This window comes from Saccopteryx leptura, chromosome 1 (assembly GCF_036850995.1).
Source record: "Saccopteryx leptura isolate mSacLep1 chromosome 1, mSacLep1_pri_phased_curated, whole genome shotgun sequence".
Taxonomy (NCBI): Eukaryota; Metazoa; Chordata; class Mammalia; order Chiroptera; family Emballonuridae; genus Saccopteryx; species Saccopteryx leptura.
The window spans coordinates 190,955,560-190,979,586 of NC_089503.1; the positions used below are offsets into that span (position 1 = coordinate 190,955,560).

At 40.6% G+C, this 24,027-nt stretch overlaps 1 protein-coding gene across 2 annotated transcripts in view; it reads left to right on the plus strand.

Annotated features, from left to right (window-relative positions):
* GREM2 (gremlin 2, DAN family BMP antagonist) overlaps positions 1-16,272 on the plus strand; it is a 157,042-nt gene extending 140,770 nt beyond the window's left edge. For both annotated transcript variants that reach the window (XM_066383560.1, XM_066383555.1), the window contains one exon: positions 13,449-16,272. In XM_066383560.1, the coding sequence (XP_066239657.1) occupies positions 13,450-13,956 (507 nt within the window). In that variant the 5' untranslated portion in view covers position 13,449 and the 3' untranslated portion in view covers positions 13,957-16,272. The remainder of the gene's footprint in view (positions 1-13,448) is intronic.
* The last annotated feature ends 7,755 nt before the right edge of the window (positions 16,273-24,027 follow it).

Sequence of the window (24,027 nt, forward strand, 5' to 3'; positions counted from 1 at the left end):
TCGCCTCATAAAAGGAGCTTGGAAGTCTTCCTTCCTCTTGAATTTTTTGAAATAGCTTGAGAAGGATAGGAGTTAGTTCTTCTTTGAATATTTGGTAGAATTCCATTGTGAAGCCATCGGGCCCTGGACTTTTCTTTGTTGGGAGTTTTTTGATAACTGTTTCAATCTCATTTGGTGTAATGTGTCTGTTTAGGTTTTCTGATTCTTCCAGATTGATTTTTGGAAGATTGTATGTTTCAAGGAATTTGTCCATTTCATCTAGGTTGTCTAGTTTTTTGGCATACAAAGTTCTTCATAGTATTTTCTTACAATATTTTGTATTTCTGTTGTGTCAGTTGTTATTTCTCCTCTCTCATTTCTAATTTTATTTATTTGAGTGCTCTCTCTCTTTTTCTTGGTGAGTCTACTTAAAGGTTCATCAATCTTGTTTACCTTTTCAAAGAACCAGCTCCTAGTTTCATTGATCCTCTGTATTGTTTCTTTAGCCTGTATGTCATTTATTTCTGCTCTGATCTTTATTATTTCCTTCCTTCTACTACATTTGGGCTTTACTTGCTGTTCTTTTTTTAGTTCTTTTAGATGCAGGGTTAAGTTGTTTATTTGAGCTTTTTCTAGCTTCTGAAAGTGTGCCTGTAGTGCTATGAACTTCTCTCTCAGCACTGCTTTCGCTGTGTCCCATAAATTTTGAGTTGTTGTATGCTCATTGTCATTCGTTTCTAGGAATTTTTTTATTTCTTCTTTGATCTCATTCTTAATCCATTCATTATTTAACAACCTGCTATTTAGTTTCCATGTGTTTGAGAATTTTTGAGCTTTTCTGTTGTGATTCATTTCTAGTTTCATGCCGTTGTGATCGGAGAAAGTGCTTGATACGATTTCAGTCTTCTTAAATTTGTTGAGAGCACTTTTGTGCCCTAACATGTGGTCTATCCTAGAGAATGTACCATGAGCACTTGAAAAGAATGTATATTCTGCTGCTTTAGGGTGAAAGGTTCTGAAGATATCTATTAAATCGAGTTGATCTAGTGTTTCCAATAAGTCTGCTGTTTCTTTGTTAATTTTCTTTCTTGAGGATCTATCTAGTGATGTTAGTGGGGTATTGAAATCCCCTACTATTATAGTATTGCTGTTGATCTCGCCCTTTAAATCCATCAAAGTCTGTTTTATATATTTGGGTGCTCCTATATTAGGTGCATAGATATTTATAATAGTTATATCTTCCTGTTGGATTACTCCCTTTATCATTATGTAGTGGCCTTCTTTATCTCTTACTATATCCTTTGTTTTAAAGTCCAATTTGTCTGATATAAGTATTGCTACCCCAGCTTTTTTTTCATTTCCGTTTGCATGAAACGTTTTTTTCCATCCTTTTACCTTCAATCTATGTGTGTCTTTTGTTCTAAGGTGTGTCTCTTGTAGACAACATATGTATGGGTCCTGTTTTCTTATCCACGCAGCTACCCTATGTCTTTTGATTGGATCATTTAATCCATTTACATTTAAGGTTATTATTGATATGTAGTTGTTTATTGCCATTTTCTTCTTTAAAGGTGTATTCCTTTTTTTGCTATATTCTTTTCCAACTTTAATCTGTTTACAACAGGCCCCTTAACATTTCTTGCAGCATTGGTTTGGTTGTAATGAATTCCTTGAGTTGTTTTTTGTCTGGGAAGCTTTTTATTTCTCCTTCGATTTTAAATGATAGCCTTGCTGGATAAAGTAGTCTTGGTTGTAGGTTCTTGTTCTGCATTACTTTGAATATTTCTTGCCATTCCCTTCTGGCCTCAAGTGTTTCTGTTGAGAAGTTGGATGTCATCCTTGTGAGGGCTCCTTTGTAGGTGATAACTTTTTTTTCTCTTGCATCTTTTAATATTTTCTCTTTATCGCTTAGCTTTGGTATTTTAATTATGATGTGTCTTGGTGTTGGTTTCTTTGGGTTTCTCTTTAATGGAGTTCTCTGTGCTTCTTGGACTTGTGAGAGTTTCTCTTGCATTAATTTAGGGAAGTTTTCAGTTATGATATGATTGAACAAATTGTCTATCCCTTGTTCTTTTTCTTCTTCTTCAGGAACCCCTATGATGCGGATGTTATTTCTCTTCATGTTGTCACAGAGCTCTCTAAGTGTTTCCTCTGACTTTTTGAGTCTCTTTTCTCTTTTCTTCTCTGCTTTCATGCCTTCATTCCAGTTGTCCTCCAACTCGCTGATTCGATCCTCAGCTGTATCCATCCTGTTTTTAATTCCTTCCATTGTGGTCTTCATTTCTGATATTGTATTTGTCATCTCTGACTGATTCTTTTTTAATATTTCAATATCCTTTTTTATACTTGCTATTTCTTTATTTAGGTTTTCAAACTGCCCCTCCATTGTTGTTCTAAGATCCCTAAGCATCCTTACAATCATTATTTTGAACTCCGCATCTGGAAGTTTGATTATTTCCATATCACTTAGCTCATCTCTCAAAGGTTTCTCTTGTGGTTTCATTTGGGTTGCACTCATTTGTCTTCTCATAATGGTGTTTTATTTGTAGAGTTGGTTGAGTCTAGGCTTGGTGTTGTCTGCCTCCAGTTTTCAGTTGTGTTATTTCTAGGTCTTCTTGGGTTGATATCAGCTATTGTTTGTAATCCACTTTCGGATTTGGGCAGTGTTGAAGTCTTGATTTGTTTGTTTTCTTAACAGGTGATAGTCTTGTTAACTGATCTCAGCAGGGGGCTTCCTTGAAACTGTAACCAGGAATGCTGTGGGTGTAACCTGAGACGCTGAAGGTCTCTTCCACCAACTAATCTCACTGGGGGCAGGGTGTTTTCTCAGCTTCAGTAGGAGGAGGTGTATCTCAGATCTCCATGGAGACCTGAGTTACTGCCCCTCCTCCCCACTTCTTGTTTTCAGCTGTGTCTTGTTGCGCTGATTGGAGCTGGATAGATGTCCGGAGATCTCTGATCCGGAAGCACTTCAGCTCTGTTTTGTGAAAGGTTCAGTCCCTCCCCCAGCTATGGCCGCCTCCAGCACGAATGAGTCAGCTTTTTTATTTCGTTTCTTGCATACCTTAGCCCCTCACAGTCTGTCCCTCTCCTTGTCCTTTCCACTTGGGAGATAAGCTGGTCTTTTCAACCCACCTTGCTCCCTGGTCGCCAGGTAAGTGGCTGTGAGCAGTAGTTTCTGCTCTTTTTCCTCTGTGAAATCCTCTCTGGGCTCTCAGCCTCACCCCCCCCCCCTTCCATTCCTGTAAGCAGAGGAGATTCAGGCACTCCTTACCAGGATTATTGTGGCTTCCTCTTTGCTCCTTGGTTTTTGAGAGCTGTTCTTGCAGTTCAGTGTTGGTTTTTCATGCTGATTTTTCCTAAATTGATTTGTATTCCAGTTTGCTGTTGAGAGCTGGGCATCTGGGCGTCCGCCTACTCCGCTGCCATCTTCAAAAGCCTCAGTTCTTCTTGGTAAATTGTCTTCAAACTGATCTTGTTGATTACAAAAAAACTTTTCAAGGATTTAGACTTCAAGGATAGTTTTAAAGAAATCAACCTTCAAATCCTCAGCTCCCATTTGTTTTTTCTCTTCTATAAGATCGGCCTAAGAGGGTGCCTGCAATGGGACTAGCAGGTCTTCCTTTCCTGACACTTTCAGTATTCCCTTCTTCCTCTTGAGAAAGGGATGCTCCCATCCAACTGTTCTTACGGTGATGTACTGCCTAAAGAACCAAACAAAAAGATGATTCTAAATATTGGTGTTCTCTCTGAAAAGTAAATGGCTAATTGAAAAATCATTTTTGAGGTAGATGGCTTCCAATAATTTGCATTAAATCAAAGTTATAGAATGACCTAATTAAACTGCCAGCTGATGTATCACCAAAATAATTTTTTATGATCATCACTGTGTGATTTTTCACAAGTCTGAATTTTTTTAAATTGACACATTTGTTGCTATTAAAAAAAAAGAGATTTCATAAACATAGGTGTTTATTACATAACTCATTCTAAGAGATTAACACTAAATTGCAATTCATTAAGGACATTTAGCAAAAGGTGGGCATAACATGATGGAGATAGTGTCATTTGGTGATCCAATACAAGGTCAGCAGACTTTCTCCAATAGCCAGATTTTTAAAAAGACACATTTTTATTACATTCTGGTTTTGTAAACATATTTCTTTAGTGTATGAATAATTCAGTATCTTTTTGTGCTCCATACTGCTAAGATTTGACTTTTCATCTCATGCTTATACCCTCATAGTGGTTGTCATAGCCTTAGTCATTAACCGTTTGCATAACCACAACCAAAAACCAGAACAGTAATTTCTCCTGGCATGTCTCTTTCCCAGGAAGCTGTTCCTCATATCTTAGTGATCACAGTGTATCCCTGCCCACACCTAAATCAGTCACTTGCAAGGAGAGTGGAATCACTAACTAAAGAGAGTGGAATCACAACTAAAGTTGGGTCAATCAACTTTCTACTCCATGATATATAGAAGGGACTATAAAAAAAATTGGATTCTGATACCCAAACAAAATTATATTTCTTTTTTTAAAGTTTTAAATTTTTTTCATTGAATTTATTAGGGGTGACATTGGTTAAACAGAAGTAAAAGAAAAAAGTATATAGGTGCAAGGTATACAATCTATAATACATCATCTCTATGTGGTAAATTTACACAGTGAAATACTACTTCATCATAAAAAAAGAAGAAATATATTTTTTGGGTTTCTTTTTTAAGTGAGAGGTGGGGAGGCAGAGAGACAGACTCTTGCATGTACCTTGACCAGAAAGCCAACTTGCTCAAGTGAGCCATGGCTGTGAGAAGGGGAGAAAAGAGAGAGAGAGAGAAAGAGAGAGAAAAGGGGAAGGTGGAGGGGTGGAGAAGCAGATGGTTGCTTCTCCTGTGTGTCCTGACCTGGAATCAAACTGAGGTTTCCATACGCTGGGCCGGCACTCTATCACTGAGCAACCAGCCAAGACCAGGAACATGCTTCTTTAGCAAGTGGTAATGAGGACATTGGTTCTACATAGTAAAATAACAAGGTCTGCCCTAGCTCAGCTCTCTGGTTTGGACAAAAGGATAAATGTTGTGCTGTTCATTGGGATAGAAACTGTCAGAAGAGGAGGTGAGTGAGAAAACAGGATGAGATTTGGAACATATAGAATTTGGAGTGCCTACTAGACACACAGGGAATGTTTAGTAGGCAGGTAGGTAGAGGTTTCTGGGAGTCATGAGCAGAGAGCTGGTGGTTCGAGTCATATGCACGAAGGAAATTCTTAGTCGGAATGTGCGGAATGAAAAAACAACATTATGGAAAAAGGCTTGGGGAACACCAATCTTTTAGAGAATGCCAGAAAAAGAACAATCAGGGAAATAAATCGAAAGAACGAAGAGAAAAAAAGAAAAAAAATACTTTTGTCCTGAATTCCAGAAGAGGTAAGAAGTGGGGTCCACAGCTTTGTCAAGCTTCACTACTGATCTGTCCCCAATCCTACACAGCATCAGACAAGAAATACGGAGGGGTTTGCAGTAAGAGTGAGCAGGAGAGGTCCATACAGTGTGTGGGAAGAATGTTTTTTATTTTGCTCGAAGCCTTTTAGTCAAGCCACTCTAATTTTTATATATACATCAATGGAAAATCTATACCTTGCTCTCGGGGGAAGTAGAAGCCTGCTGTTTTAGAACAGCTCTCCCTTGAACATACAGGGCTGCCCAGGGCGAGGTGGGGAGTGAGGGGAATAGGAGTGTGGCTACTGCAGCATGACGGGTCCCTTGAACAAAAGCCTAAAATCTTCATTTGAAAATAAAAGAAAAGATTCTGCCTAGTGACTGCAGACATCATGGCTATAAACCCTTTGAGGACCTTTCATCACTTCTTCCTTCCTTTCAAATAAAACTCATGGTCTTTTTTGCCAACACTTCTTAGACTATGCCTTAATCTCAGAGCTATGTTCTTTTCAGCAGCAACATGGAATGAGGGTGCTGAGTGCCATTAACACCCTTTAAAGAGGGGAACCCGGAGGAGCCAGGAAGTGAGTCACATAAGGTCACGAGAGGGGCAGCTCTGGGCTCAGAAACCATGTTCTCACTCCTATTCTCAAGAGGACCTGCTCTAGAGAAAAGCAACCATGTGCCTATAATCTTACAGATTTCAAAGAGCTTTCCCATCCCCATTCTTATTGAATGTAATGCTTGGCTGCCATCTTGCCTCAAAGTTACATTTCCCAGACTGAGTGAATCCCAATTTCTTTCAAGATTAAGAACTTCAATGACCAGTTCCCAAATGATACACTTCCTCTCCAGAATTCAAAGTAAATAGTGAGAGCATCATTTCTCCTTTGGTTGAAAACTTTTTTAAAAAATGGAAAAGAAACTTATGGAACAAAATGATAATCAGTGTTCTACTCAGGCAACGTTCCTTGGGAAAGTAAATGAATCGCTTTGCATTTCAAATGTGGAATGCCTTAATTATTCTCCTTTGAAGTTGCAAGGTACTCTCGTATTCTTCTCATGACAGTTTAAAGGATTGATAACTAGTACTTCTTATTTTTCTTTTCCTAATAATTGAATTTCTCTCTTCAGCTTAGAATAAGTCATAATCATTCCTTTTCAGCATACAACTATAGCATTTAAGCTTGGTGATCAATTCTCTTCTAATTGGAAAGATAAAAAAAGACATTTAAAATTTTTCAGAAAGGCAAAAAATAATGCATTTGGTGACACCAGGTGTTAGCAATTATGTGCAGCAGCAGGACTCACATATTATTCAGGAGAGATAATACTGGTACAAGCACTTGAAAATAACTTGGTAAAATGTAGCCAAGTTCAAGTTGTACATGTCCTATGATTTAGCATTCTACTTTTTGGTGTCTCCTCTAGAAAAACTCTAACAGATGGGTACAACCATAAAAATGTTCAGTGCAGCACCACTGGCAATTGTGAAAATGTAGAAGCAACTAACTGTCCCTCAGTAAGGTGAATGCATAAACTGTGCTTTAATACTCAGTAGTGGAGATGAATGAACTCCTTCTAAAAATGTCTACATGTGTAAAATCTCAAACACCTATTTCTGAATTAAAAATCTGCAAAAGAAGAATGTGCTGCTGTTTATCTCAAGCTCAAATATGCACACACAAAGGTACCCTCACACTAAATATAAGCCATCAGAGTGGAAAAGCATCAGCAGGAATGACATTGACCAACTTTAGGATGCTGGTCATCCCAGCAAGGGTAAGAGAATTATGGAAGGGTGAAAACTTAGCTTTATCTGTAGTGTTTTATTTCTTTCAAAACAGAAGGAGATTGAACAATGAAGACAGGAAACGAAATGCTAATATTGTTTTCATCTTGGTGGTGGGCACATAGGGTGTGTTCTATGTTCCACCTCATGCTGTTTAAATGTTTTATTGTTAGAGATTTAAAATTCAAACTTACTTTTTTCAGCAAAAGAGCCCAAAGCTAAAGGGATTGGATTGGAAAAATGACTGGATTGGATAGGAAAAGTTTGGAGCAGGATTTGGCAAAATTGTTCTGTAAAAGGGCAGATAGTAAATATTTTTCACTTGGTCTGCAATGTGGTCTCTGTCCCCACTGCTCACTGTATACCCTAGTGGCACAAAAGCAGCCATAGACAAAATGGAAATGAATGGGTGTTGCTGTGTTCAATACAACTTTATCTACAAAAACAGTCCTGGGCTTGGCTTTACCCTGTAGGTCACAATTTGCCATAGATCACAGTTGCTAAAGTTGTGACTTCACCAGACAAGCCATCTTAGGCTAAGAGGATGATCCAGGAGCCAAGGAATATTCACATCTAGATGGAGAGCTAACCTGTTACCCTCCCAGCCTAAGAATCCTAGTCATGAATGAAATACCTCTGGTTGTTGTGGTTCTAGTAATAAAACTCTTAACAATAATCTCTGAAATCTGACACTGTTGAGAGTTTTGTTTGGAGTTTTTAAAAATTATTATTTGATTTTGATTCTGTTGTCACTTGGGCTGTGGGAACAAGTTTACCCCAGCTTTGTCTGCTGATAATCAGCCTCGGTGCTTCCCTTCAACCTTTCAGGAATGCCCTCAAAACCTTAGGTCACAGAACACTTTCAAGCCCCATCCCAGTCACCACTCATGCACAATGCAGTATTGCCTTGACCTGACATCTAAAACTCAACAAGTTCACTCTGAGAGTGAGTTCATCGGCTTGATAGACCCTCAGCCTTTGCTCACCTTTTGGCCAGGATGGTTCAGCACTGACTCATCCTTTCCTAGAAATTCACTCCTGTTGTAGGATCCCTTAACACTCTAAGAAGAAATAGAAGCGGGCAGTTATTCTATAGTTACTTAAATACTAGACTTCTGTGACTTGTGCAGCCTTATTCTGGTACCTCCAAGTGCCAGGCCCAAGTGCGTTCAGTTAAGGGGAAAGTGCTTCCACTATTTGTCTCTGTACACAACCCACTTTGACAAACCCGGTCTGCTTAGCCTACTAGCATTTATCATCCTGGCAAGCCTTGCAAATTCACAACATTGTTAGGCCATAAAAATGGTTAATAAAACCAACAGGGTTTATTTACAAGTTTCTTCTGATACAACCCAAACACAGATACGAGGGTAAAATGAAGGATCTATGTGCTGTCATTCCTGGCAGCAGTGGCAACATTCTTGAGAGGTTAATTGTCTGCCAACCATTTCTCTGATTAGCAATGTGACTCAGCATGGCAGGGCTCCAAGCAGGTCTCGGCAGGCCACTGATATGTGTGTCTGTGGATGGCTGGTGAATTAAAGAAAGAAGCATGGATATTCTCTTCCCAGCTAAAACCTTACACCAGCAAGGGCTCCATAGCATTAGTGCCTTTGAAGTCAAGAGAACACTGAGAGGCCAATCTTATTATTCTTGGCAATCTTACTATTGTGTGTGAAGGAGAAAAGAAGCAAGATGTAGGGGAGAAAAGATAGGAGAGCCTCCTTGGCCCCACACTCATCTAACTTCCATCAGCTTCTTTCCAGGTCTCGAAAATGGGCAGTTTGCTTTTCTTCTTTGGTTCTTACGAGGGTGATTGCCAGATATTGTGAAATTGCCTTAAAGAGTTCAGAAAATGCACGTTGTTAATCATCACATCCAATACTGTCCACTCTAAAGGTTTTCGCTCTAGATAGATCTGAACCTGTTTGAGCTCTGTTCTTCCTGACAACACCTAGGATCTGGTGAATGAAAGCATGCATTTTTGAACCTATCAATGATGCATGGGAAGCTGTGTCTGGAACTAGGAGTTGAGGAACAGGCTGACTCTGTAAATCTTTCCTGGCAGGGACTTGCAAATTTTTGGTTGTGTTTATACAGAACATTAATTTTGGAAATTACTAAAATGGAACCAACATACTTTCTTTTTAAGAGACTACTGAGATCACAAATCATTCTGCAAAGCTATGTAATAAGTTATGTAAGCTGAGTGGGTCTAATACCCAAGGTTTGCCATGAGCCTGCTGGAAGCATGGCCATTTTTACATGACAATTATTGTGTGGAACTAAGGAGACAGGAGAACAGCACTTTAAAACCTCAGCCTTAAAATTTCAATAATTGTGTTGGACAAAATGTTTCTAAAAGAGAAAAACTTCCCCTTTCCTTTCTTCTGCTCTCAATTGCTTGACTTTCTTTGCGCTGTTTCCTCCATTCACTTGAGTCCTGCACTTTTGACAAATCAATACTTGGAGGAACCCTATTTGGGCTTTAAGAGATACTTCCTAGGCATCTCCTGCTCCCTCCAGAAAGAACTGATGCTCTTTCTCTGCACCCACCCTGTCCCCTGGAGTCCCTGGTGTCCACAAAAATCACCTGAAACATTGCTTTAAAATACAGATCTCAGACTCTGCCCCAACTTTACAGATTTAGAATGTTTTAGGGTGGCACTCAGGAATCTACATTCTAAAACATCCCAGATATGAGATGTTATCGGTCCCAGCATCACCACCAGCAGAGCCTATGCAGTTGTTCCTGTGTACCTGTCACATTGTTACTTGCATGGCATCCTCTAGCTTAAGGGTCGGGAAACTATGGCTTGCGAGCCAGACGTGGCTCTTTTGAAGGCTGCATCTGGCTCAGAGACAAATCTTTAATAAAAAAAATAACGTTAAAAATATAAAACATTCTCATGTACTACAATCCATTCATTTCCTACCGCTCATGTTCATGGTTGTAGGTGGCTGGAGCCAATCACAGCTGTCCTCCAGGGCCACATCAAATTTTTATTAGATAATGTCTAATGTACACAGGTCGTGGTATGGCTCTCATGGAATTACATTTTAAAATATGTGGCGTTTATGGTTCTCTCAGCCAAAAAGGTTCCCGACCCCTCCTCTAGCTTCTTCTCCTTTTTTTTTTTTTTTTTTTTTTTTTTTTTTTTGGTGACAGAGAGAGGGACAGATAGGGGCTGACAGACAGGAAGGGAGAGAGATGAGAAGCATCAATTCTTTGTTGCGGCATTTTGGTTGTTCATTGATTGTTTTCTCATATATGCCTTGACCGAGAGGGCTATAGCAGACTGAGTGACTCCTTGCTCAAGGCAGCAACCTTGGGCTCAAGCTGCTGGTGAGCCTTGCTCAAACCAGATGAGCCTGCACTCAACCTGGCGACCTTGAGGTTTCAAACCTGGGTCCTCCGCATTCCAGTCCAACGCCCTATCCACTGCACCACCACCTGGTCAGGCTCCTTTAACTTCTTAATTGCAAGCTTATTGAACGCAATGAAACACATGGTATTCATATTTCATTCAATTCATGTTTACTGGATTCCTAATACGTATTGGGGACTGTTCTAATTTCAGGGGCTACCGCAATGAATAAAACAGGTAGTCATCTCTGCAAATTCAGACAATCCAAAAAGAAAAAAAGATCATAAATACAAAAGAATATGTATCAGGGAAGGAGACAGTGAAAACCAGTGTCGTGGTGAAGTTACCCACTAAGGCCTCTCTAGGAGGTGCTAATTGAGCAAAGACATGAAGACTATGCGTGAAGGCCACATGTGGGGGGGGGGGCACATAAAATACTGGAAGGAAGGCAACATAAAGCCCTGGATCAGAAGAATGCTGAACACAGTCTAGAACAGAAAGGTAGTCTGTGTGAGCAAGGAGGAGTAGGTGAGTAAGAAGGCCCCTGAAGATAGGGATGGGAGGGCAGATCCTTTAAGGGCTCATCTGACCTTGGAAGAACTTTGTCTCTGAGGAAGGTACTGGAATTCACAAGGCTTATCACGGTGCTTGCTCTAGATTAAATACTCAACAAAGACTTGATGAAGGAATCATCTGCTGGTGACATTCAAAAGTCTCTTGTATCTTAGACTAAGAACAGTGACATGGAGAAATATTTTAGCTTAGATATTTTTATGCTGCACATTACATCCCCTGAACTTATTTATCTGATAACTGGAAATTTGTACTTTTATTTTTTTTATTTTTTTTGTATTTTTCTGAAGCTGGAAATGGGGAGGCAGTCAGACAGACTCCCTCATGTGCCCGACCGGGTTCCATCTGGCATGCCCACCAGGGGGCGATGCTCTGCCCATCTGGGGCGTTGCTCTGTTGCAAACAGGGCCATTCTAGCACCTGAGGCAGAGGCCACAGAGCCATCCTCAGCGCCTGGGCAAACTTTGCTCCAATGGAGCCTTGGCTGCGGGAGGGGAAGAGAGAGACAGAGAGGAAGGAGAGGGGGAGGGGTGGAGCAGCAGATGGGCGCTTCTCCTGTGTGCCCTGGCCGGGAATCGAACCTGGGACTCCTGCACGCCAGGCCGATGCTCTACCACTGAGCCAACCGGCCAGGGCCGGAAATTTGTACTTTTAAACCATATGTATCTATCAAGCTGTCTGTTTAGTTTAGATATTTTAAGACAAAAAAATTTAACAAAGAAGCAAATATACTTACCAGAGCCAAGATGCATGGACTCAAACATGCTTTTTCTGTGATTTTAGAAGGCTATGCAGCTTCTCAATGCCTTGGTTATCCATAAAATAAAGGAAATAATACCTATTTCATAGAACACTGATAATTATGTTTATACATGAAAGGAAACGGCAAGAGTACCAATACATATAAACTGTCAGTATTTGCATGAATATATTTAAGACCTCTCTAAGAATGTAAAAATTTTATATATGTAATTTTGAATTTTAGTAATTATATATGCTTATGACTGTGAAATAGAATACTTAATATATATTATATAACTATATTATGTTTTATATATGTAATAGTCACATGCCATTCTAGGATATGTTTGTTAAAGAGTCTCATGCCGTCCTAGGAGTGATCAAATACACAGAGAAGGAATGATTAAATGTGAATATGATGGTGATGAGGATGACAAGGATGAAGATGAGAGATTCAGTTGTAAAATGAGATAATGCCCCTCTATGAGGGGCATTGCTGTCCCTTGAGAGTATTAATGACAATATAGCCATGAAAACTGAAAATTAAACTTTGAAGAAGTCCATCTGTCAGTCAGATTGTTTTGCTTCTTACAAAACATGGTTTAGTTTCTCTCTAGTTCCCACCATCAAGTATTTGCTAGACTAATGTCATAGTCCCCTAAAACACAGATCAAAGAGTAATCTATTCATGTGGATCACCAATGATTGCATACGCCTAAGTCAGTTCACATGCAGCTGTGGACATTTCCTAATTTACAACTGGAAAGTGTTTTTTACTACATGAATCTAAATCATGACTCATTTGCATTACTTCAACATCTTTTTGTAGATGTTAACTGTTATTAGTTGTTAACTAATAACACAGGCACAGTGTGCAAATATTAATTTCCCTAATCTACATCTATTTCTAATTTTTATACTCATTTTTAGAAACTTGTGAACCATCCTCACCTTTCCTTTGCCTTTCATGAATTCTCCTGGTCATGGCCATGTCTAGTGGTTAATTTTGATGGCTCTGGAGGCTGATGCCTGGCCCCAAATCTTGGGCCATTACTTAGTGACTGTGCAACCTTGGGCAAATTCCTCATTTTTTGTGGGTCTCAGTTTTCTTCACCATAAAATAGGGATGATAAATAATGTCACTGTCAACTTAAGGTTGCTTTGAGGACCAAATGAGACACACATGCAAAGCACTTAGGACAATATCTACTGAAATGCAGTGAGTTTTGGGTATTAACTGTCATTGGTATTTGGGCAGACTGGCTTGAGCTAATTTTGATGGCCTTCGCTCTGTAGTGCTCCTGTAGTTGTTCAACCAGTGTATGTTTTCTGTGTCATTATTTTGTCCACATCCTCGCCTTCAGGATAGGATTTAGGATCTCTTCATTGCTCTCTGTAAGTAGACTATATCCATTTCTCACCTCCAGCTTCTCTGGGTATCCATCTACCAGCCTCACCGTACCTGCCTAATAAAACCATAAAATCATTAAAAGGAAAACAATGCTGCTCACCGTCATGCATCTCAACCAACCCCTCTGACTCTTTTTCTCACTGCAGGATGTTCTGGAAGTTTTCCTTGTCTTTGCTCCTGGTGGCCGTGCTGGTGAAAGCGGTGGATGCCAGGAAGAACCGGCCAGCGGGAGCCATCCCCTCGCCTTACAAGGACGGCAGCAGCAACAACTCCGAGAGATGGCAGCACCAAATCAAAGAGGTGCTGGCCTCCAGCCAGGAGGCCCTGGTGGTCACCGAGCGCAAGTACCTTAAGAGTGACTGGTGCAAGACGCAGCCGCTGCGGCAGACGGTCAGCGAGGAGGGCTGTCGCAGCCGCACAGTCCTCAACCGCTTCTGCTATGGCCAGTGCAACTCCTTCTACATCCCGCGCCACGTGAAGAAGGAGGAGGAGTCCTTCCAGTCCTGCGCCTTCTGCAAGCCCCAGCGTGTCACCTCGGTCCTCGTGGAGCTCGAATGCCCTGGGCTGGACCCTCCCTTCCGACTCAAAAAAATCCAGAAGGTGAAACAGTGCAGATGTATGTCCGTGAACTTAAGCGACTCGGACAAGCAGTGAGAGCCCTTGGCAGGATGCAGCCCAGTACCGCGCACCTGTCTGCGTGTCGCGCTGCCGCCGACTCTGTCCCTGTCCTCCGAACTCACTCACTCTGCCTGGTGATCCCCCTCAGCAGCAAGCACATTTCTTGGGGTTGATGATGTCCTTCTCAGAAGCACAGGCCGCAAGTGGAGCTTTGCTGAAGTGTTTGTTCTTAACCGATCCTGGGCCTCATGTGCACCTCCCAAGCCAGGTCGTGCTTCAGGCCCGAAGGGAGGTGATGAAAATCTACCACCCAGCAGTCAGGGAGGCACTGATGTTTCCACCATGTGGAAAGGGGAGTATTTCCCTGGCCTCGCTGTACACTCCATCTCGCCTTCTGCCCATGCCCCCTGCCCATGGGAAGGACGCGTCAATCTTCCAAGCAGCCCCTCTAACCTCTGCTGCTGGTCCCTGTCCCTCTGGGAGGGAGCTTCACTGTCATGATTCCAAAGCTGTCCTCTTGCTGCTGGGTTGTGGATTTGCAGAAGGGCGCTGAAGAAGCTGCCTGTGGACGGGGAGTTTCTCTTGCCCTGATACCAAGAAGAGGACTGGAGTCACCAGGATAGCAAAATGGGCTTCCCTGGGGACCTTGCTCACAGCAAGTTACACTCTCCCCTCCCCCAGCCACTGCCATCTTCCTCACTTCCCCCACCTCTATACAGACTAAAGATGAACTCTGGTGTGCATGCTATTATCGCTGCAATTAGAATATTATTACACACAAAGGTCTCCATATTAATAATGCTGGTTTTATAATTAACCTATATTGTAAAGAGCTGTTAAAAAGTATTATAGACCTATCCTTGTCTTTTTTGACTGGTTTTGACTCTGGCTTTGTAGCAGCATTCTGGGTAAGGACCAGAGCAGAAGCTGACCTGCCCAAGAGGTCTGACACCCAGAAATAAGGTCCAGCAGCAGTCTGCAGACATGTACCTGTTCTTAGATTAGGAAGGGAGATGATGGGAGGAGTTGTGATGTCACATTGAACAGTATCTCACTGAAGGCAGGGAGATGTGGCAGCACAATGTAGGAACTGGGTTAGGATGGATGGGTGTGGAGAGGGGGACACATTGGGAAGTTATAACTTGAAACTCAAAAGCCCCTAAACTACTTAATATGCATATGTGGAGGGAGAAGCTATATTATTTTACTGCCATGGCACTAAGCAAAAAATATTTTCTGTTAAAAGAAATATTTAAAAATATAAGGAGTCAGTTACTTTGTGTTATAGGAGGAAATAAAGGATGCACTATATCAAGTGGAAATCTAGTTGAACTGCCCTACAGAAAGCAACTAGCAAAAAGATGGGCAACATTAGGTCAGTTTTCATTTTTATAATGAATTGTTGAGGTTTTCATGTTGTGGTCTCTTGATATAAAGAAGTTGACATAATTTTATTTCCTGCAAAATTATTCTTACTTTGCTAAATTGCCCCACTGGAACATTCCCTGTGAGTAATGTTTGTAGAATCTGATAAATGTGAATGAGATTCCAATCTGATTGGTAAGAATGAACACACTTGGAAAAGTTTTCACTGGTAATTCCCAAGTACCTGGTCCTAAGGAATGCTTGATTTTGAGGTATGTGAGAAACCTTTCACAACTTCTCTGGGAACTGAGCTTCCTAACGTTAGACTATAATGCAAGATCTAGCAACATCCATCTAGAGAGCAAGGATTCAGACAGGGTGTGGTGTGTGGGGGGATCCATGTCTAACCCCTGCTCTGCAGGCTGCATTTCTGTCACCACTGTAACATCTTGATACCTGAGCCAAATGCAGTTTTAAAGGTCTTGGGTTTGAAAATGGGCATAGATAGCCCTAAGTGAGGGAACTTGTATTTAGTGGGAAACCTCAGGTCTGACTCAGGCAGAGCACGCAGCAGAAAAGCTGTGAGGGAAGGGGGTCCACATGACAATAATGGAGACAAATGGATAGTGCAGGAGGAGGAGGGGAGCACAGGGCAGTTTCCAACTAGACTGCAAAGCCAACCCCAGTCATTCTATTAACACAAAACCCAAGCAGATAGGGGAAGACTGAAGCTATGAACTCACAGCATACAAACACAAGCTCACTTCTTGAACCCAGTTGTGGGTAGAGCAATGGAAGCAATATATGCTGCAGTGGGAAGCTCCATCCCGGGCTTCTTGTATGTACAGTTTACCTTCTAATGGCTCAAATTGTATTTAATTTCTTTTTTGTTTATAAGTGAAGAAAAGCTATAAGTATAATGTAATTATTTTATAGGTATACTATTAAATTATAGAACAAATAAAGATACTCTAGGGTTATATTTGATCCCGGTGTGATGTGCCATGAAAGTGAGATTCTGAATTTGACTCAGTGGGCAGAGCAGGAGCACTGTACATTATGAATTCATTTGTCCCACCTTGATGAGTTGAACCCCTACATCACGTGATCATCTTTGGGGCCTGGCATCTTCAAAGAGAATCAAAGCCAGGTATCCAAAACAGCAGATGTGATGGGAATGGCTTTTATCCCTGGTCTTGGAGAGTGTCTAAGACTCTTTACAGATCCCAATAGCTGAAGACAGAATTCTTAACCTATTCTCACTGTGTTCTCGGAGTAAGAAATACTGAATGAGGAAGCTTTGAGAAGCTGTGCAATTAGAAGTCTGCTGTAAACCTCATCTTCCCTGTAGCAGCCAGTGCCCACACTTGTCTCTTCCACGAGCTGGAACTTGTCCTGAATTTTGTGCATTTTCACATTCATTTGTCACCAATTTGGGCATTTCTTAATTTAAATATTTCTTAGTTTCACAGTATCTTCATTTTTCCATGGATTGACTTAATCTGCCATTCAAGGAACTCAACTACCAATAAAAAAATAAAAACTTTAATAAAATTGCATATGCTTATTTCCTATTTGGATCTAAAAGGAATTTAATGTGACTTAATAATAAATAATGTATCTTAGTTGATTGAATGAGACCCCGTGCTCCACTTAAATGAGACTAAGATATTCTAATTCACATCTTTCTGAAGTTGGATGATTGATTTTAAGTTATAAAGTCAATGAAAGTGAAGTTTTTGCTATTGAGTGAACACAGAATGTATCAGCCATGTCTGCATGGGAAGTAACTCATAAAACCAAATCATAAATAATATCATTAAAACTTGTTGATCATTGGGTTATCTTCTGAATCCTTTTCAGTCCCCAAACTCGCCACTTCTTCATTCAATCCCACTGTGACTGCTTCTCCAGCAGGGCTCAGATGCCCTTTATTCAAAGGGGACTATGGGAATCACAGTTTTTGTTATTGCGTGTATCCATTGGCATTTTTGGGTTGCTGGGTTTTCTAGTACTCAGCGTGGGAAACATAAGGGAAAATAAGAAAGCCACCGTCATATCATTCCTTGAATCCTGAGATTCCTAGCACATTTGCCTTCTTTTTTTAGTGTGTGTGTGTGGGGCAGGGGGCTAATAACAAGTCTGTCAGGTTCAGGGAAATTGGGGGATTTGAGATTTTCAACTGCATCTACCCAGGTATTGTCATCTTGATTATAAGAGTGGCAATTCTCCTGGTCAGGACCCCAGCCTTGGCACAGAAGGCTTTCTGGAGCTTCCCTGAAACAGCATGATGTCTGCCTGCAGCTGAGTCCGCCTGACTGCAGGAAACTAGGGCCAATCAATTGCTGCCAGAGAACCCACGGCTTTCACATCCTGGCAAAATTGGTCAACAATCACCTGAGTCTTTTTTATTTTATTTATTTTATTTTATTTTTTTACTCTCTAACAAATTCATGCCACTTAGAAGTTGGTACCCAATTCTTAACTCCTTATAGTTGTTAAGTTCGGGTCTAGGGTCCCTACCAAAAACCTCAACCAACCAGGTTGAACTTTAGGTGACTTGGTGCCAAGGCAGTTTCTGTAACTCTCCACCTGAGCAATCCTGATGGGTATCTTACCCCCATCTGGCCTTTGGACATCCAGCCAATTAGTCATCTCCCCATCACTTATCTGAACATTCTGTTATTTAGTCATAAATCACCACCCACTGCATTATTTAACCGCTACAGGTAACAGAAGTTTTCACCCTCTGGTGGGAAATACCATCAAACCTTGTCTTGTATGTGCTAGTTTCTCTTCCTCTCGCTGCTGATATCATTTTAGGACTCAGACTGTCTGTTTGCAGATGCATAAATAAATTTCTTAAAAACTCATTCGGCCTTGTGCATCTCCCCTTTGGTGACCTAACAATAGTCAAGCTGTCCCTCATACCTCTTAAGCACCAGCTAGGAGTACCCCACCAACATGCTATCTTAGTTTATCCCTGAGAAGAACATTAACAGTGCACTGCAAGCTAGAGGCCAGCATGGCAACCGGCTGGTGAGAGATTTATCTCCAAGACCTTTTTCAGGGAACACTTCCTTGAATCACTCCCGGGGCTACCTATCTTGACTGGTTTCCCCAAACTCTGAGTCAAAGACTTGTGTGCAGAAGGTTGACTGGGGAATAATAGGAGAACCCAGACCCATAAGAAAGTGAGGAAAAAAAGAAGGTGGAGTAGAAAAGCAAACTGGTTGCAATTGGGGAATCATCTGATCTTTTGGGGAGTTCTGAAGCTGGGATGGCATATTTGTGCTGTCCCAAACTAAAGCAAGGAGGGTGGGCTCATATCCTACATCATCTAGCTGCTGGTTTCAGGAAAACCCCAGGAAGGGGCAGGCAACTCTCAATTAGGGACCCCTCTGTGAGCTGTCAGCAGCTAGTGCTCTCAGTGGGAACAGCGGGTAGGGTGGGATGAGATGGGCACACAGCTCTGAAGAGAAGAGCTGTGTGGAATATCATAATATTCTCCTGAGCATTTGTGGGAGGTGTGGGGAAAGTGGAGCTCAGCAGCTGGAGGACAAAGAGAGGAAAGAATATAGATCACCTTGAAATAGAGGCCGAGGATGTCCATGTAATTTTATAGGAAATAAAAAATCACTGAAAAATTTTACCTAGGTTTATTGTAGTCATAAGATGCAAGATGGCCCTGGCTGTTTGGCTCAGTGGTAGAGCGTCGGCCTGGCGTGAAGGAGTCCTGGGTTTGATTCCCAGCCAGGGCACACAGGAGAAGCGCCCATCTGCTTCTCCACCCCTCCCCCTCTCCTTCCTCTCTGTCTCTCTCTTCCCCTCCCACAGCCAAGGCTCCATTGGAGCAAAGTTGGCCCAGGCGCTGAGGATGGCTCTGTGGCCTCTGCCTCAGGCACTAGAATGGCTCTGGTTGCCACAGAGCGACGCCCCAGATGGGCGGAGCATCGCCCCCTGGTGGGCATGCCGGGTGGATCCCGGTCAAGCGCATGCGGGAGTCTGTCTGACTGCCTCCCCATTTCCAACTTCAGAAAAGTAGAAAAAAAAAAGATGCAAGATGATTGGAGGGAACAGAGTCCACATCCAGGCAGGCCAGCTCAGTGGCTCTTGCAAGAATTTAGACTGAAGATTAGGGTGACACAAGTAGTAGAATTGGATTGGAAAAGAAGGGGCAAACATGTGAAGTATTTGACGAATTTGGTGACTAAAGAGCAGTGTGTTAGTGAAAGAGATGAGAAGCATATATTAGGAGGGTCTGGTATTAGGAGGTGAGGATGGGGGTGTTTATAGATGTGTCTGCAGTGATAGTTAAGTAGCCTAAATTAAACTGTCTCATTTGAAGAAAAAACTGGAATTCATACAAGAAGTTGACTTAGAGAAACTGATGGAGAAGCAAAAAGATCATGACTCAATCCATAAACATAGATGAGATTTCTAAAGCTGGAGAGATGAGGGAACAGAAGACAAACTAACCTTAGACACTAGTCTTTATAAAGACTAGGAAGAAGAGAAAATGAGTGACATTTCTCAGTCCATATGCCCACAGCCTGATACAGAAAGTGGGGCATTAAGATTCCTCCCTTCCCAAAACCATGGCTTGAATGGTTCCAGCAAAGTTGTCCCCGAGTGCTGAGGATGGCTCCATGGCCTCCATCTCAGGCACTAAAATAGCTCGGTTATCAAGCAATGGAACTACAGCCCAGCCAGGCAGAGCATCACCTGGTAGGGGCTTGCCAGGTAGATCCTAGTTGGGGTGCATGTGGGAGTTTGTCTCTGCCTCCCTGCCTCTTAATAATAATAATAATAATAATAATAATAATAATAATAATAAAGATCCTTCATTTGACTGACTTCCTCTGGTCCTACATGGTGCTTCTAACCCATTCCATCTTCCATGCATCTCTTCACTCCTGGAGCAGAGCCATTTCTTCTTGATGAGTACTAATGCCCTGAGTCCCACTCCTGACTCCAATTCTTGAAGGAAGTAGAGTATGTTTAATGAACTAGGCACATGGAAAGTCTCCCTGAACACCAACTCCACCCTTTAAATTCTGTTGCAAGAATATTCAGTATCTAACAAGACTATAGCTTTGAAAAAGGATGCAATTGCTAAAGTGTAGGAAGTGGGTACTGGGTACCAAATTATAAATTAGTGTCTAATCAAAGTTGGTAAATTAAAATATTATGTTTGCAAGTTCAACAAAAAGATTAGAGTTACCTAAATATTTACATCTGCAGTTGTTTTGCTTTCTGTTTTTGTTTTTGTGGTGGCATACATATATTTTTAAACTTTCATTAGTTGAGGAGCCAAAGAGTATACAACCCATGTTACCATGAGTACCACATGTTTGTTTTCCCATGTGCAGGAAGGCACTCTGTTGATGGGTCTATTTCTGGAATTATGTAAGCTAAATATTAAAATTCTTGATTCTCTTTGCTTGAAAAAAATGAGTTCCCTAATTTAAGGCTATGCCAACAAGTTACAGGTAGCATTTATAAAGTGAAATTTATGAATATGAAGTAAGTATGGTGGGTCCTAAATTCAATTAATTAAATCCCATCATAATATCATGTATTAGGACATGGTTTAAACATTGCCAGTTACAGACTCCGAAAGCCTAAAACCAACAGAAAAATCTCTGTGGATTAGCCTGTAAAGTATAGGTTGGTCCTATGAGACATAACATGGAATAGAAATTGTTGTTAATCTCTGGAAAACTTTACAATATATAATAAAACTATTGCCATAAATTAGAAACAGCTATATAAATTCATTGAGGGCAGTATGAAATAACTCCAAGACTGAAGTGAAAGGTGGTTTTGCATAAGGATTACCAAAATAGGCCAATGTAAAATAAAAAGCCCAATGTTACTATAGCAATTAGACCACCATAGGAGAAAATGTGTCTAGTAGCCTACAGACCACCCTGACTTTTTTTTTTATTCCTGCAACAGACAAGCAGATCTCCATAGTGGGATAGCCTGAGAACTTTTTGATTGTCCTTGGGGAGGATACTTGACAGAGTTCCCATAGTATCATGGAAGCATCCTCAACCATCCAAAACATATTGTCTCCTTTATTCAACATAATTGATCAGCTAGGTGTCATTTAATATTTGAAACGAGATCATTCCAAAAGAGGAATTACATTTCTGTATTATTTTTCAAAATTTTATGAAATCCAAAAGAACCAAAGGAAGTAACAGAAAAGAAAATCTCTCTCCTATCCCATCGCCCACCCATTTCCTTTCTCCAGAAACAGCTCATTATCAGCAGGTTCTTGTGCAAGCCTCCAGAGATATTCTACATGTGTCAATGACTACAGTCAGTAATCACATTGTCCCTATTTTTACATAAAGAGAAGAGCACTACACACACTACTTTGCTCTTTTATATATAAAAAATGACAAAAATACAATGTTTTTAATGGATTGTTCCCCATAAAATGTTGTACGTCTTCCACATCAGTACATAAAGTGCCCCTCATTCTTTCTCTAAAAGCTTGCATATTATCTCATAATTTAGATGTTTCCAACATTTTGCTATCACAAATTTTTACTGTCACTTTCTATGTTTAACATACAGCTGCAATGGTTTCTCTTTCCACTGCTTTCCCCCCAAGATCTTCATGATTGTTCTCGTTTTTTTATTTCTATGCATGAACTTTAAAATCAGCATCTAGTTTTCTTTACATCCCCCCCACAAGAAAGCCATATTCTGTTGGCATAATCTCAACTACATTAAATTATAGATTAATTTTGTGATGACTGACGTTGGTGACAGGCCTCTTTCTTTTTTGTGTCTCCCAATTGTTTCCATATAGATCTTATACATTTCTATTACACTGATTTTGTGCTACTCATCTATTTTTAGTTGCTATTTTAAGTGGAAAGTTTTCCCAGGTAGATATTCTAATTGGACATTGTTTGTATGTATATGAAAGTTCATAATTTCTGATTATTAATCTTTTGCATAGTAAATTTACCACATTCTGTTCTTCTTACTAATAATTTTTAGTTATTTTCTGTCCTCTGAGTATGTATTCTAATAAACAGAAAATAGAAATTATTTTACCTCTTTTTTTTTCAAGAGAGAGAGAGGAAGGGAGAGAAAGAAAGAGAGACAGGAACACAGAGCTGTTCTTGAATGTGTTCTGACCGGGGATTGAACCGGCAACCTCTGTGCTTCAGGATGATGCTCAAACCAACCGAGTTGTCTGGCCAGGGGTTAATTTATTTTTAAATTTATTGAGTTTTAGAGAGACAGAGAAAGGAAGGGAAAGAGAGGGGAGAAGGAAGGAAAGCATCCCTTTCATTGTTCCACTCAGTCATACATTCATTGGTTGCTTCCTGTGTGTGTCTGACGGGGTATCAAACCCACAACCTTGTCATTTCAGGATGACTCTGTAACTGATTAAGTTAACAAGGCAGGGCCAAATTTATACTATTTTTTCTTTCATTATCAGGACAGTGATAACTAGCGATCGGGTGAAAGCAGACATCCTGGTTTTGTTCCTTATGGGAGTACTTCGAAAGCTCCCATGATGCTCCAGGCTGACTTTGCTTTGAAGTGTTTGACCATTTAAGGACATACTCACATTATTCAAACCTTTTCAACAAAATTGACATTGAATTGCTTCAATGATTTTTTAGCGGTTGGAGGAAATCACATAATTTTTCTGCACATATAAATATTATTTTTCAATAAACACATTATAATATGTAAGGCCGTGTATATAGATCATCCTTGCACTCCAGGCATAAGCCTCACTTTTTCATGGTCCTTCTGGCATTCATTAATATTTTGCTTGGTATTTTAGCAGAGCTATTCATAAATTAGTTGGTCTATTGTATTCGTTCTAGAACAATCTTTATTGGTTTGGTAGGAGTGTTTTGCTCGCCAGCTATCTGCAGGTCTGTATTAAGGAGTGGATAAGGCTGTGTTTCAATCTAGCAAATATTCCCCTACGAAGTAGGGTGGAGAGCGTGACTTCTAGCATTTACTACTCCAATTCAGAGTCTCTTTTCTCACCCTTGTTTTATGGATAGATGTCTTCCTGCAAATTTGATTTGTCTGTCTGATTTTTCATTAAGATCTCCTTTCTGTTATAAACACAAACACAAACATAGGGAAGCTTCTAAGACCAATTGGTATACCAATGTCTATATCAAGGACCTAAGTATAACTTTACCTTGGAGATGACTTCACTGGGTTTTTCTGAGATCTGCCTCCATGAATCCTCTCTCTGCCTCTTCCCAGGCCCACACATTTGGAAGATATTCCATACATTTTGTGGCTTGAGTGTTTGATACCTCTAATTTTAATCAAAGATGAAGTTTGCATTTTGCTCTTTGTTGCTTTGGGATGATTTATGAGAGGAGAAGGGCTAAGTGCTCTTTTTATCACACCATTTAAAAACATTAAATCTCTTCTTATTGCTTTTGATTATATAATTGAAAGATGTATTTCATGGGAAACAAAACCCAAAAATACAGCCATCAAAAGTCTGAATTCACTAATTGGCTGGGAAGTGGAAATGTTAATGACAAGCTGGTGTAATACAAAGAATGGTGGCATATGATTTCCAGAGTTTGTTAGTAATAATTTCTTTTCTTCCCTGAGTTCTCCTACCATCCACAGTCACTTCTTTTTTTTTTTTTCACCAGTTTTTGTTTTGCTTTATGTTTTTCTGGCCTTTAGTTGAACTGATTTTTTTTATTCCCTCTTTGCTTTTAA